Here is a 12,922-nt window from a genome sequence, read left to right on the forward strand (position 1 = left end):
ATGTTTCCTGTTTACTGCCTGTTTTCGCCTGAAACTTGAGAAGTCCATATGCTTCCCTCGACACCCCCACGCTTTCTTACTGTTTCAGTAAAATGAAGCAACCAACACCCCCCCCCCCCCCCCCCCCCCACACACACACACACACACATCCCATTGTATTACGTGTATGTTGAAGTGTACCTTGTGCCATCAGACAACACCTTCATCGATAGATATGTCAATTTTTAGAAATCTCCCAAGGTCAATAAAAGCCATTTAAAAAGGAAAGAAAAAAGAAAGAACAGCACGAAAATTATTTAGGCCTTTATATTGTGTTTCACTGACTCTGTGAAATGGGCTACTTTTCCTAATTAACCTACTTGAGTGATTAATGACCCCAAAGTCTCAACGGATGTGCACAAATTCCAGTGACGAATTCAGCACAGTGTTCATGTGTACAACGGGTCCGTGTGCAAACGTTGAAAACCAAATACACCGAATTACAATTATCCTCATTTTTATTTCAATAGATAGCCCGCTAGTAGTTATAGTTATTCCAAAAATGCCCACAGAAATCCTGTTATTAGACGGAACGCCACTACTTTGGAGAGTCTCCTCCCTCTTTCCGGTAACCCACAAGCAAACGATATAAACCGTCGTCCCCCCGAACCCCACCAGCCCCGTCTGAGGCGACGAACCCGCCGATGCTGATACCGCCGCTACTCCCAATATGGACGGAAGATTATGAACATTGAAACCCTTTCTGAGGACGTGGCCGCAAGCTCCCAAACGAAGACCCGGGGGGGAAGAGCCGACCCAAAGGAGCGGAGTTCTCCCAGACAGCCCTGCTAAGATGAGCCGGCGTGTCCGTGTCTGCCGGGTCCCCGCCGCTCGCATCTCCCGCTGCCCGCTCCTCCTCTAGCTCACCATCCATATTACCGCACCCGAGCGGGAGTGTCCTAGGGAGTGGCCGGAGCTGCCGGCGGACCCGCGGAGATATTCCAGCAGAGAACAAAACCCCGAACTTTGTCCTCTGGCGACTAGTTAGGAACTGATACAAGTTGGACTTTATAAGGTAATGAGCGTTTTTTACCCCCCCGGAGCGTTAACGGCGTTTGTGGCATCTGACGGGGCCACGTTAACGGTGTGGGAGCACGCCGCAGCCCGAACAAAAGAGCACGGTGTACCGACGCCGGTCGTGCGGGAACACGGAACTCTCGCGTCGGCACAGACGTACATATCGACACATTTGACACATATTGACACATATTGAAGCTTTTGGTCCTGCCGACGTGGTATTGGACACTCTCTCTCCGTTTTACGGTCTTATAACGGCAGCTAGCGGTTTGACAGCGTATTCGAGCTGACGACCTCTTTAGATAACACGACCCGCTCTCTGCGGCTAGAAACACCGCGTTTTGGGGCCGAAGTCCCACATTTGTGTGTCTTTCTGTCGAATACACAACGGACGGTAAATTCTGCGACACGAAGGAACATTTCCTCAGGGAGTAAACGGTATTATACCCACGGAGGCGAGGGGCGTTTGGCTTATCGGCGGTGCCCGTTATCGGCCCGTTATTGCCGGTAGCGGCGTGTTCATGTGTTCAGTGTGTTTCATGGTTTATGTATTTAAACTGTATTTAAACGCATCATGGATGCTGCGGCGGGTCCTCGGTTGTCTGCGGCTCATCGCACAGGCCCCAGACCCACACACACAATCGGAGAATATCATCAATTATTTAGGATCTCAGAGATGCTGCCCTGATCTTCTCTGTGTTTAGTTTCATTCACATTCTGTCATTTCTGTCAAACGGAGAATGGTCCGTTTTCTTTCTTTTTGTGGTTGTGTAGATACATTTAAGGGTTAGGACAGAAAGATGCTGACTGGCACAAAATACAGACACAAATCATCACCGTTTGATCAAAATAAAGTAAAAATAAATCAGTTAACTCGTCTTTTTTTGGCATGGTGGCACCTTGATGGCTCCATGTGGTTTTAGAACTGCAAAGTTGGGTCCATGCTAGTTAAGATGAACTGTCTGTCAAATTCACATAGACCTATGCAAAAAAACAAAAAAAAAACAAACTTCAGTTGTTTTGAATGTCTAGTCTTATTGTCTTTAAACAGAGCAATAAGACTAAAAAGGCTCATCTTTGAGCTCTTCAGAGATCTGGAGGAAATTGGGTCAGAGTATGAATGTGTATGACAAATCTGATGATAACAAAATAATGATTTATGATTTTGTGGGTAAAAGACCCAGACACACACTGCCGAAGTCGCAAATCTACTTTGGAAATGGAGCTAAGAGAACATGTGTGTGGTTACGTCCACCAATCAAGTTGTCCATATATTCCACGATTGTTAAGAGAAACATAACGGCAACCCAGACCACCCAGTAATATTCTGTACAGTTACCCTGTTATAATCGGTTATAGGTTTGTGCAGCATTGTTATGGAACGACCATGCATGAGCTAAACGATTTGTTACTTTAGTAACTTATGTTGCAGTTTCTTGATCTTGCATGAAGCAACCAAACAGCCGGACACAGATATAGAGTGATCTCCCACACTCCTCTGAGGGGGGGTGAGGAAGGGTGTTCTAGGCTAGCTCTGTACATCCAAACAGTGACCAAAACTGCTTTGTATAAAACATTTCAGAGAGTAAAGTTCTGCAAGTAGACAACATTTATGTCACAAAACCTGGTCAGTGGATGCAGGAATCTCCTGATTGGGCATTTAGGCTCTTTGGATCTACCTGGGATCAGAGCATGTAAAGCAGATAAGGGATCCACTGTGTCGGAGTGCTCGCCTCATGCCCTCCACGATCTTCTTTTCTCCAGTCCCCACAGGTGAAACAGCGATGGTGACCCACCATCTCCACCTCTAGTGCTTCGTGGAACTCCTCCTCAGCCCACGGCCTTTTCAAGCGGAACACCATGAACATGTTGAAGTCGAGCGGCCCTTAAAATCCCCGGCAGGGGGCCCAAGCACTCCAGCCCAGTGGGTCGAACCGCTCCCGGGCCGTCCACCTGCCCGGCGGCCCAGAAAGACAGTAAGTCTGCCCTTCGCTCGCATTCCCACGCTCCCAGGAAGTAATGGTGCCCTGCGCCTAGTGTCACACGCAGTTCAGCTAATCCACACAGTGGACCAGGGCACAATTTAGCCTGGCTTTATTTCAGCTAAGGCCCACACCAGATGCTGACACTCTCTCTCTCTCTCTCTCTCCCCCCCCCCCCTCTCTCTCTCTCTCCCCCCCTCTCTATCTCTCTCTCTCTCTCTCTCTCTCTCTCTCTCTCTCTCTCTCTCTCTCTCTCTCTCTCTCTCTTTCTCTCACACACACAGAATCCCTCAGCCCGTGGGTTTATACTGTTAAACTGTGTGTGCTGTTTAACCTATAGCATAGCACACATAGCTTTCTGCCTCGTGTGCAGGAAATGTCTGACTCACTTTAGCCTGACTTTAAGTAATCTCAAAGCACAAGCACAGCTGTAATCACCCCTCCAAACCACCACCTCCTGCTTCCTGACGGCGGGTTAATTAGCAGGTGAAGCCTGTGAGCCCAGAGTTGCAGTGTTTTAAATGTGTGTTGCGCAAATGCACAGCGAGCAGACCACAGCTTGACCACCATGTTAAGGAGACAGATCTGTGTTTACACTAGTCTGCGCTTCACCCAGAGGAGAGTCATGGGTCAGGCTGGACGAGGAATGCTTCTGAGCTGGGAAACTGGACCAACACAGGAAGTGAGCAAATGAAAAACCGGCACAGTGCCCTGTTATAAAAGGGTTTGTAATGTCTGTCCTGTGCACTTCCGTTCAAGTGAGAGTTTAGTAGTGCTTTAAGCAAAAATGGCCTCCAACATTTAAAAACTTTGTACTTTTTAATATCAGTTTTCCATGCTCTATCATTAGCGGACTGTAAACTGACATAACTGTCGTATTAATAAAAGTATTTAAGCAATAATGAATAAATAGTATTATTATAAACGCAGGAGTCTTATTTCTCTCAGCACCACTAGATGTTCTGACGTACGTCTTCAAGGCCCAACTGGGTTATTTTCAGCTGGTGCTGGTTCGGTTGGATAATGCATGTGTTCAATGGACACCTGGCGGCGTGACTCCAAATTTCTGCCTTTTGAAGATCATTAATCTGTTTACATCATGAATGACTCCATGTTTGTTCACACTGTGAAATATGGACCTGTGCTAATCAGGTTCATCCTGTTTGTCAAACACGTCAGGAAAAGATCTAGCCACCACTAAATACCACTAAATATAAAAAAAACGAATGCACAGTGAATCATGTTGTCTTTCAGAGTAAAACTCGGGCCTTGTTGGGCAAACATGTCTTATATTTAGTTTGAAGGACCAAGGATCTCTCCTTCACCTCACATTACGAATTCTTTCTCCCATAAATTCATATTTTTTTCTAGATCATGATAACTAGACCTGGGCCAACTTTCATCTTGGTTACCGCGGTAATTACAGTAACGCTCCACTGATGGTAAAAACCAATTATCGTTTAAGAAAGACATTTGAAGCGCTTGTGTAGGCTTCTGTTCCCACATGATTGCATGAGTGTGCCATACTCTGTGCTAACCTTCATAACACATTAATGTCACTGGCACATATGAGTCTTCTGAAGTGGCTGTTGATTTGTGCTGAGCTAGAACACGCAGGGGTCAAAGGGCGTCGCCGTGTAAGAAGCAGATGGCATGTTCCTCTGTGGTCTAATTAGCCTAAGTTATGTTAACCACATAGCAAGAACTGTAAGGAGATAATAAGCATGTACAGACTGCTGGGTGCAGGGTGGTGTGACTGTAAACACTTTAGATTCAAACGGAACGGCCGAGAGACACTGGAGAAATCTAGTACGAAAACGGCGGTAAATCATGGAGCCCCGTTAAACTTGTAGAATCATTAATAAGAATGTTCCCAACCCAACACCTTCATCTGCTGTCCTTCAGTTTGTCTCAGGATGCTCTCAACAACAGCTGAGACATGTAGGTTAGCATTATCCACCTGTTGAAGTCTTGGGGGGGTCTGCTAACTCGGGGCCAAACACCTTGACTCGCCTTTAACTTCCAAAGCAAAGTTCAGATTGGGACCTGTGGAATTTAAAATTCGTCTTTAGATATGCTAGATACACTTCATATTGAATCTGATATGGTGAGCCTCCGATATTGTATCTGTTTTGCTTGTGGTGATTTTGTTATCCTCGAGTATACAGTTTGCTTTAGAGTCATATACACACACAACACACACTTCATGAGTTCCTACGACAAGCTTTCCAGGTGTTTGATACGTGTGTAAGCTTAACTCTTCTGTCTTATTGTGCATTGCATCGTATTGCCTGAAGGAAAACTGTCCTGCTATACGAACAGTGCTAACGTCCATCTAGCGGGGATGTATAGGTCAGACGAAGAGCTGTGACGAAAGCTCGGCTACTTCCCGTGCCCCTGGGGTTGTGTGTGTGTGTGTGTGTGTGTGTGTGTGGCGGGGGGGCAGGAAGGCTGAGCTGGGGTCATTGTGGTGGGCTCCCCTGCTGAATGGTGGGATTCAGCTGGTGGGAGGAGGGGGGGAGCACAATGGCGCTCTTCTTTCCCTCGTGCTTCTCCCTCCCCTCTCTCTCCCCTCCTTCTCTCTCTCTCTCTCCTCCTTCTCCCTCTCTCTCTCTCTCCCCCCCTCCCTCTCTCCCCTCCCTCTGTCTCTCATTCTCTCTTTCTCCCCTCTCTCTCCTCCTTCTCTCTCTCTCTCTCTCTCTCTCTCTCTCTTTCTCTCTCTCTCCCCTCCCTCTGTCTCTCTCATTCTCTCTCTCTCTCTTTCTCTCTCTCTCCCCTCCCTCTGTCTCTCTCATTCTCTCTCTCTCCCCTCTCTCTTTCTCTCTCTCCCCCTCCCTCTCTCCCCTCCCTCTGTCTCTCTCATTCTCTCTCTCCCCTCTCTGTCTCTGTCTCTGTCTGTCTGTCTCTCTCTGTCTCTCTCTCTCTCTCGCTCTCTGCCTCCCTGTCTGTCTCTCCTGTGTGCGCATGTAAACCCCGCCCCACCATCGTTGCCCTGGCAACTTGGCTCCTCGGGGGAGCGATGTGATGCCATGCTGGCCCCATGACTTCCTGAGAGGTTCCTGCGGCCCACAGCCCACCACACAGCCCAGTACACAGTCGACCGCACAGCCCAGGACACAGTCCACCACACAGCTCACCACACAGTCCACCACACAGCTCACTACACAGCCCACCACACAGCCCAGGTCACAACCTACCACACAGCCCAGGACAGCGTACCACACAGCCTACCGCACAGCCCAGGACACAACCTACCACACAGCCCAGGACAGCGTACCACACAGCCTACCGCACAGCCCAGGACACAGCCTACTGCACAGCGTACCGCACAGCCCAGGACACAGCCCACAGCCCAGGACACAACCCAGGACACAACCTACCGCACAGCCCTGGACACAGTCCACCGCACAGCCCTGGACACAGTCCACCGCACAGCCCGGGACACAGCCCAAGACACAACCTACCGCACAGCCCGGGACACAGCCCGGGACACAGCCCGGGACACAGCCCGGGACACAGCCCAACACAGCCTACCACTCATGGTTGCACAACAAAACAGTTATAATTAAAATGTAATACAATAGAAAAGTTATGTTCAAAGTTATGAAAATGTATGATTTAAACAAGAAAGAGACCCCATATACGTAGCTAGCAGCATAGCTAACAGGTGTGAGGTAGCTGTGAGTGAGGGTGGCCCCACACGGTGCGTCTCTTCGTCTGCCGTGTTGGCAGGAGTGGGGCGTGGCCTGTCGTCACGCCTGGTCTCTGCTCGTACGAGTTGCCCCCCCCCGACACCACAGAGAGGCACTTCCATGCCATCTGCTGCCCGAGCTTCCCCCGACTCCGACGGGTCGCTCCTCGCCACACGCTGACCGCAATAACGGCGCGGACGCGGGCCAGAGCTCTGCGGGATCCGTCTGCCGGCTGTCTGGGGAGAGGAGGTCGGCTTGGCGTGCAAACACACAGCTAGCGTCTTAGTGCGTGGTTTTTCCTGTGATGGGGTATGGGGCAGAAAGAACATTGGGTAGTACTGTACTCCACACACACACGCACCCACACACACCCGAGCCAGGGACATCCTAGCATTGTCTCTGACATACAACAGAGCACACGCTTATCGCCGACCGTCACTAACGACAGCGACTCCATGTTGCGGAGATGCTGAGGTCGATGAGCTGACCACCACAGCAGAAACACCACTGACCCACGTTCACTGTCACCCAGTACACCCAGTACACCCACGTCAGATCTACCACCATGGAGTAAACAGTGGCAGTCAATCCCACGCTCGAACCTTGTGGCCGGGGCCAATGGCAACTCTTTCTATGCCGATGTCTCAGATTTCAATAAAAGTTCTTGAAACTGCAGCCCTGGTATATTGTCTAGAGGCGTCTAGACTGGAAATAAATCTACAGCTAGATTTATGTAATAGGTGGTGATGCTATTGCAGCAGAATTGTTGTCTTTTTGAATAGTGAAAAGATCACAGTGCTGTAATGGTCTCGTATACAAGAGTCTGTCAAACTGCTAGTGTCTAGAACGGGTGGCCACACGTTTTCAGCTTGCTTATAAGATGACCAAGTCAGAGAGATCTACCTTTTCAAGATCGCTTGGAGTGAACCTTCGAGTGTAAATTGTTGATGTGGGGGTGTGGCGAACATAAATTGTTACTGGGGCGGTGTATATATACAACCGTCAGTGCTGATGGACGATAGACACTTCCTTTCGCGATCGACGTAATGGGCACCCCTGGTCTAGAAAGTACTGTCCCCATTATTGAGGTAACGTTTAATGTTTTAAATCTCACATTTTGTTTCAAAAATTATTTCGTAGCAGTCAGCGTTTTCACAGCGAGGCACTTGCAGGTGTCTGTGTGTATATTGACACTATATACTGTGTATATATAGTTGTCTATATTGACTGCGTTCAATGTCTTTACAGATACCCCGCACAAGCAGACCACCGCAGCCCCGAGCAGCAACACCTCGGACAAGTCCAGCTCCAAAGCCTCGGAGGTGGGCGATGAGGTGGTGGGCGACTTCGTGGTGGGCGAGCACGTGTGGGTGAACGGCGTGAAGCCCGGCTGCATCGCCTACCTGGGCGACACCCAGTTCGCCCCGGGTCAGTGGGCGGGCGTCGTCCTCAACGACCTGGTGGGCAAGAACGACGGGTCGGTGGGGGGCGTGCGCTACTTCGAGTGCCAGCCCCTTCAGGGCATCTTCACCCGGCCGTCCAAGCTCACGCGCCAGCCGGTGGGCGACGGCACCGACGTGGGTGACCCTCTCGCCGGCCAGAACTGCCAGACCCAGGTGGGCGGAGCCGGCACGGGGGCGGGGCCTGCCCCCCAGCGTGTGGTCGTGCCGCTCCGGGAGGGAATGCTCAACAGCGCCGTCAAGACGGGCAACGAGTCCGGCTCCAACATGTCGGACAGCGGCTCGGTCAAGAAGGGGGGGGAGAAGGACCTGCGAGTGGGGGACCGTGTGCTGGTGAGTTGGGGTTGGGGGGCGTGTGCTTGTGTGTACGGTTCCGCCATACTGAGCCCAATACATTTCTCTGATGCAGCATCGCGACGCATTATAAATGAAATGCCAACCACAGATATTTCTCTTTACGCACCGACAGCAATTCAGGCTCTGCTCGGGTCTCCCTGCCCACTTTAATTTCTTGCATATGTTGTTATCGTGCGACTGCACCAGCCCTCGTCACCTGTTGTTCACTTTTCCCCTCTACTGGTGCACATGACGTACTCACCATTGATCTGCCTAATCTCTGACTAGATGGGACGTTCCCTCACTCGTGTGTGTGTGTGTGTGTGTGTGTGTGTGTGTGTGTGTGTGTGTGTGTCCGTGTCCGTCCTGCGGAATGCGCTCGTCTGATTGGCTTTGGGTCAAATTGCTGTGCATTTAGCACTGCTCTGGCTAAAAGCTTTCCCAGCGGTCAATAGCCTTAATCAGATGGGATTACCACGAGGGCCCGGCCGTCACCGCCCCTCAGCCCAGAGGAGGAGCAGAGGAGGAAGAATGGTGTTTAGTGGCCAGAGGAGGAAGAGGAGGAGCGGTGTTTAGTGGCCAGAGGAGGAAGAGGAGGAGCGGTGTTTAGTGGCCAGAGGAGTGAACAAAGACCGCTTCATGCGGTGAAACACCAACACCACTGCCCCTGAACACCAACACCACTGCCCCTGAACACCACTGCCCCTGAACACCACTGCCCCTGAACACCACTGCCCCTGAACACCAACACCACTGCCCCTGAACACCACTGGCCCTGAACACCACTGGCCCTGAACACCACTGGCCCTGAACACCACTGGCCCTGAACACTAACACCACTGGCCCTGAACACCACTGCCCCTGAACACTAACACCACTGCCCCTGAACACTTGCCTGCTTGTTGATGCTGTCGGACATTTCAGTACCAGCATGTTTGTTCTACTGATGCTGCTTGTTTGTTTGCGGCTGGTGTGTTCTGTCTAAGGGCTTGTAATCGGCTTTTCTTGGATTATAAAGTCCCCTCAGAAGTATTGTGAAACAGGAGAGGCATATCAGCATGTGTATTTATGACTTTATTGGTTTATGCCTTCATTGATCAGGTTGTACAGGTAGCAGGTTGGTGCGGTGACTGAAACTGCATCCAGCCCCAGAAGTCATTCATGTTCTCCATCTGAGTGACCACGGCGGGGTGATTCATCTCTGGTGCTCATGACTAGCCATTTAATTTCACTTCGAGCGCTTTAGTAACAAATGCTGGTGAATTATCACGCCGTTGACGTCAGGTTTAACTGGCTGTAAATACGCGCTCTGTTAGGTTATAGGAACCCTGTGTGAACAGACTAATGTGAAATCTGATGTGATTTCAGCCAGCGTGCATGTAAGGTGGGCTGTAGCGTTGTGACGTATTGGTGTAGTTTGACCTTTGGACTGTGCGAGACGTGTCTCCTGCACTGGCATTTCTGCTCCTGCTTCTCTCCCTGGGGTTGGTCTCCTCAAATCCACATCGCGTCCTCACTGCAGTGAACAGTGCAGTGTCCTCCATGACATTTAGACTACGTTCACATTACATCGTTCAATTCAGATTTTTTGTTGCTCAGGTCAGATTCAACCTGGCTTGATGTTCACATTCATAATTGCAAGTGAGCTGTATCTGTAACGCCATGCACAGACACACTGAGATGTTTCTGCAGGAGTCACCTGCCATCTTCTCCATGTAACTCCATGCACAGACACACTGAGATGTTCTCCATGCTGCCACTGACGGCTGTGGCTGGATTCGTGTGATGGATTTTATCTAACATCGCAGTGCCTGCTGTTAAAAGCGGGTTCTCAAACTAGTTTTTTAGGAGCTTGTGGGTTCTAGGGGCATCGGGCCCTCCGTACGTGCAGGTTCTGTATGTGGGTCCCACCCAGGAACTGTTGGAACTGATTTTAACCTCTGAAAATACAGTACAGGTGATATTAGCATCTGTGACCACACAGTACAGGTGATGTTAGCATCTCTGACTGTATAGTACAGGTGATGTTAGCATCTGTGACCGTACAGTACTGGTGATGTTAGCATCTGGTTATTTGCACGTTTTACTGGCCAACATCCTCCAGTGGATGTCTGATCCAGGGAGGGGTGGATGTCTGATCCGGGGAGGGGTGGGTGTCTGATCCGGGGAGGGGTGGGTGTCTGATCCCGGGAGGGGGTGGGTGTCTGATCCCGGGTGGGGTGGGTGTCTGATCCGGGGAGGGGTGGGTGTCTGATCCGGGGAGGGGTGGGTGTCTGATCCGGGGGTGTGGCGGAGGCTCAGTGAAGCGCTGATACTGCACACTCACTCTGTACAGCAAAGCTAAGCAGGATGGTGGATTATGGCAGTGTGGAACAGACTTATGTAGACCATCTTCATGATCTCAGCACTGCAGACATCCAGAATCAGGGCAGAGGGTGTGTGAGTGTGAGTGTGGTGTGTGTGTGTGCGCGCAGGGTTGCCAACTTTTCAAGATCACTTGGAGTGAGATTTGAACCTGGAGGGGGTGGCGAGTGGTAAATTGTTGACGGGGGCGGGGGGGGGGGGGGGGGGGGGGGGGGGGGGGGGGGGGGGGCGCTGTATACACACTTTATTTTAGTAGTTGTTACTAAATAATCCCTTTGGCCATAGTGCAATACCACCAGAGCAGACCACTGAATCACCCCTCTCCTCTCAATGTATTCCCCTCTCTGTGAGATGTCCTCTTCCTCTCCGAGATCTCCCTTCCTCTCTGTGAGATCTACCTTCCTCTCTGAGATCTCCCTTCCTCTCTGAGATCTCCCTTCATCTCTGAGATCTCCCTTCATCTCTGAGATCTCCCCTTCATCTCTGAGATCTCCCTTCCTCTCTGAGATCTCCCTTCCTCTCTGTGAGATGTCCCTTCCTCTCTGAGATCTCCCTTCCTCCTGGTGTGATCTCCGCTTCTTGGGTCTTTGTCACATGCAGATTTGCTAGGAAGTCGTCTTTAAGTTTTTGGTTTAATCACAGTGACTCATGCTTGAAGTGAGTTTGGGGCCGGACTACACAGATCCTACGAGATGATCACCACCAGCTGGCATGAAGTGTGAAAGTAAACACTGGCAGAGGATGTAGACCGCAAACGGCAGTCTGGGAATCTCTCACGTTATCTGTGTCTGAGCTAATGGTGAATAAAGTGCCATGTCAGGTACACACAGGGGTGTGAGCGCCACACCTACCCACACACCACACACACACACACACCACACACACACACACACACCCAACAGTGCTGACAGATCTGATGTGTCACTGTGGATTATTTCTCCACCAGTCCCTTCTTGTTACCACCAGTCCATCATGAAGATGCATATTAAGTAAAGAGCACCATGATGAAACTCTCAGTGCTCACAGCCCCGCTGACACCATCAGGAGGATCCGTACCTGTAGTGTGAGGCCTTCTCCTCCTTCTCCTTCTCCTTCACTTGGTCTCCGACTCCGTCAGCACTGTCACATACGAGTGAGGGTCATCTCATCAACTTCCTTTCTCACAGCAAAAAAAAAAAAAGAAACTGGGGTGTAACACAAGTTCACATCTGCAGGGCACTAATTCTTTTCCGTGGGGTGTCCGTACTGAGAGACAGACCCAGTAACAGCAGACGCACTCTGGTGTGTAGATGTTTCCTGTCGCATGCTGTTTGGTTAGCTCTGAGCTAGCTTTGAGCTAGCTTTGAGTTAGCTTTAGCTTCATTCACACAAAAGGCCTTCTGTCTGGGCTTTGGGCTAGAGACTGTGACATGAAAGCCTGAGTCCTTCTCCGTCCATCACAGGCTAAATGTGTTTCATGGACAAGGCTGAGCTGCCATTAAAATATATATAGATCACATTGTCTGCTAGCATGACTACGTTTATTGTGGAAATATGGTTTTGTTTACGGTAATTATCCTAGGATGTTGAAATGAAGCGAAGGACTGAGTCGTTTCCTGACGTTTGGTGGGTTATTTTGTGACAGGAATCGGCGGGTGTATTCACTTTGACACACCATTATATACGATCGTTTGTTCCTTTGTTTCAACATGTAGAATTTACATGCTGTTTTCATTTTCTCAGAGAAAGTCACTGTCGTTGCCTTAAAGGGAAACAGATCATATAAACGAGTCTCTCTCTCTGTCTCTCTGTCTCTCTCTCTCTGTCTCTCTTTCTCTATCTCTATCTCTCTCTCTCTCTCTCTCTCTCTCTCTCCTCCTCTCTCTCTCTCTCTCTCTCTCTCCTCTGATCCTGTGCTTGACTTGAAAAAAGCCATTGTGAAAAAAAAGCCTCTGTCATTTTAAGGAGGGAGAGATTTTGTGATGAGTGTAACCTAAAGGTTCTACATGAGTTCAAGCAATGTTGTCGTCCTTCATGCAGATCGTAGCAGCGT

The 12,922-nt window shown here is 50.0% G+C and overlaps 1 protein-coding gene across 1 annotated transcript in view; it reads left to right on the forward strand.

Annotated features, from left to right (window-relative positions):
- Positions 1-2,833: 2,833 nt before the first annotated feature.
- The window catches only part of clip2 (CAP-GLY domain containing linker protein 2), a 20,496-nt gene continuing 10,407 nt past the window's right edge, over positions 2,834-12,922 (forward strand). The window contains 3 exon segments of the mRNA XM_077010797.1: positions 2,834-2,940; positions 2,942-3,032; positions 7,979-8,523. Coding sequence (XP_076866912.1) covers positions 2,917-2,940; positions 2,942-3,032; positions 7,979-8,523 — 660 coding nt within the window. The 5' untranslated portion in view covers positions 2,834-2,916.

Source organism: Brachyhypopomus gauderio, chromosome 7 (assembly GCF_052324685.1).
Source record: "Brachyhypopomus gauderio isolate BG-103 chromosome 7, BGAUD_0.2, whole genome shotgun sequence".
NCBI classification, from domain to species: domain Eukaryota; kingdom Metazoa; phylum Chordata; class Actinopteri; order Gymnotiformes; family Hypopomidae; genus Brachyhypopomus; species Brachyhypopomus gauderio.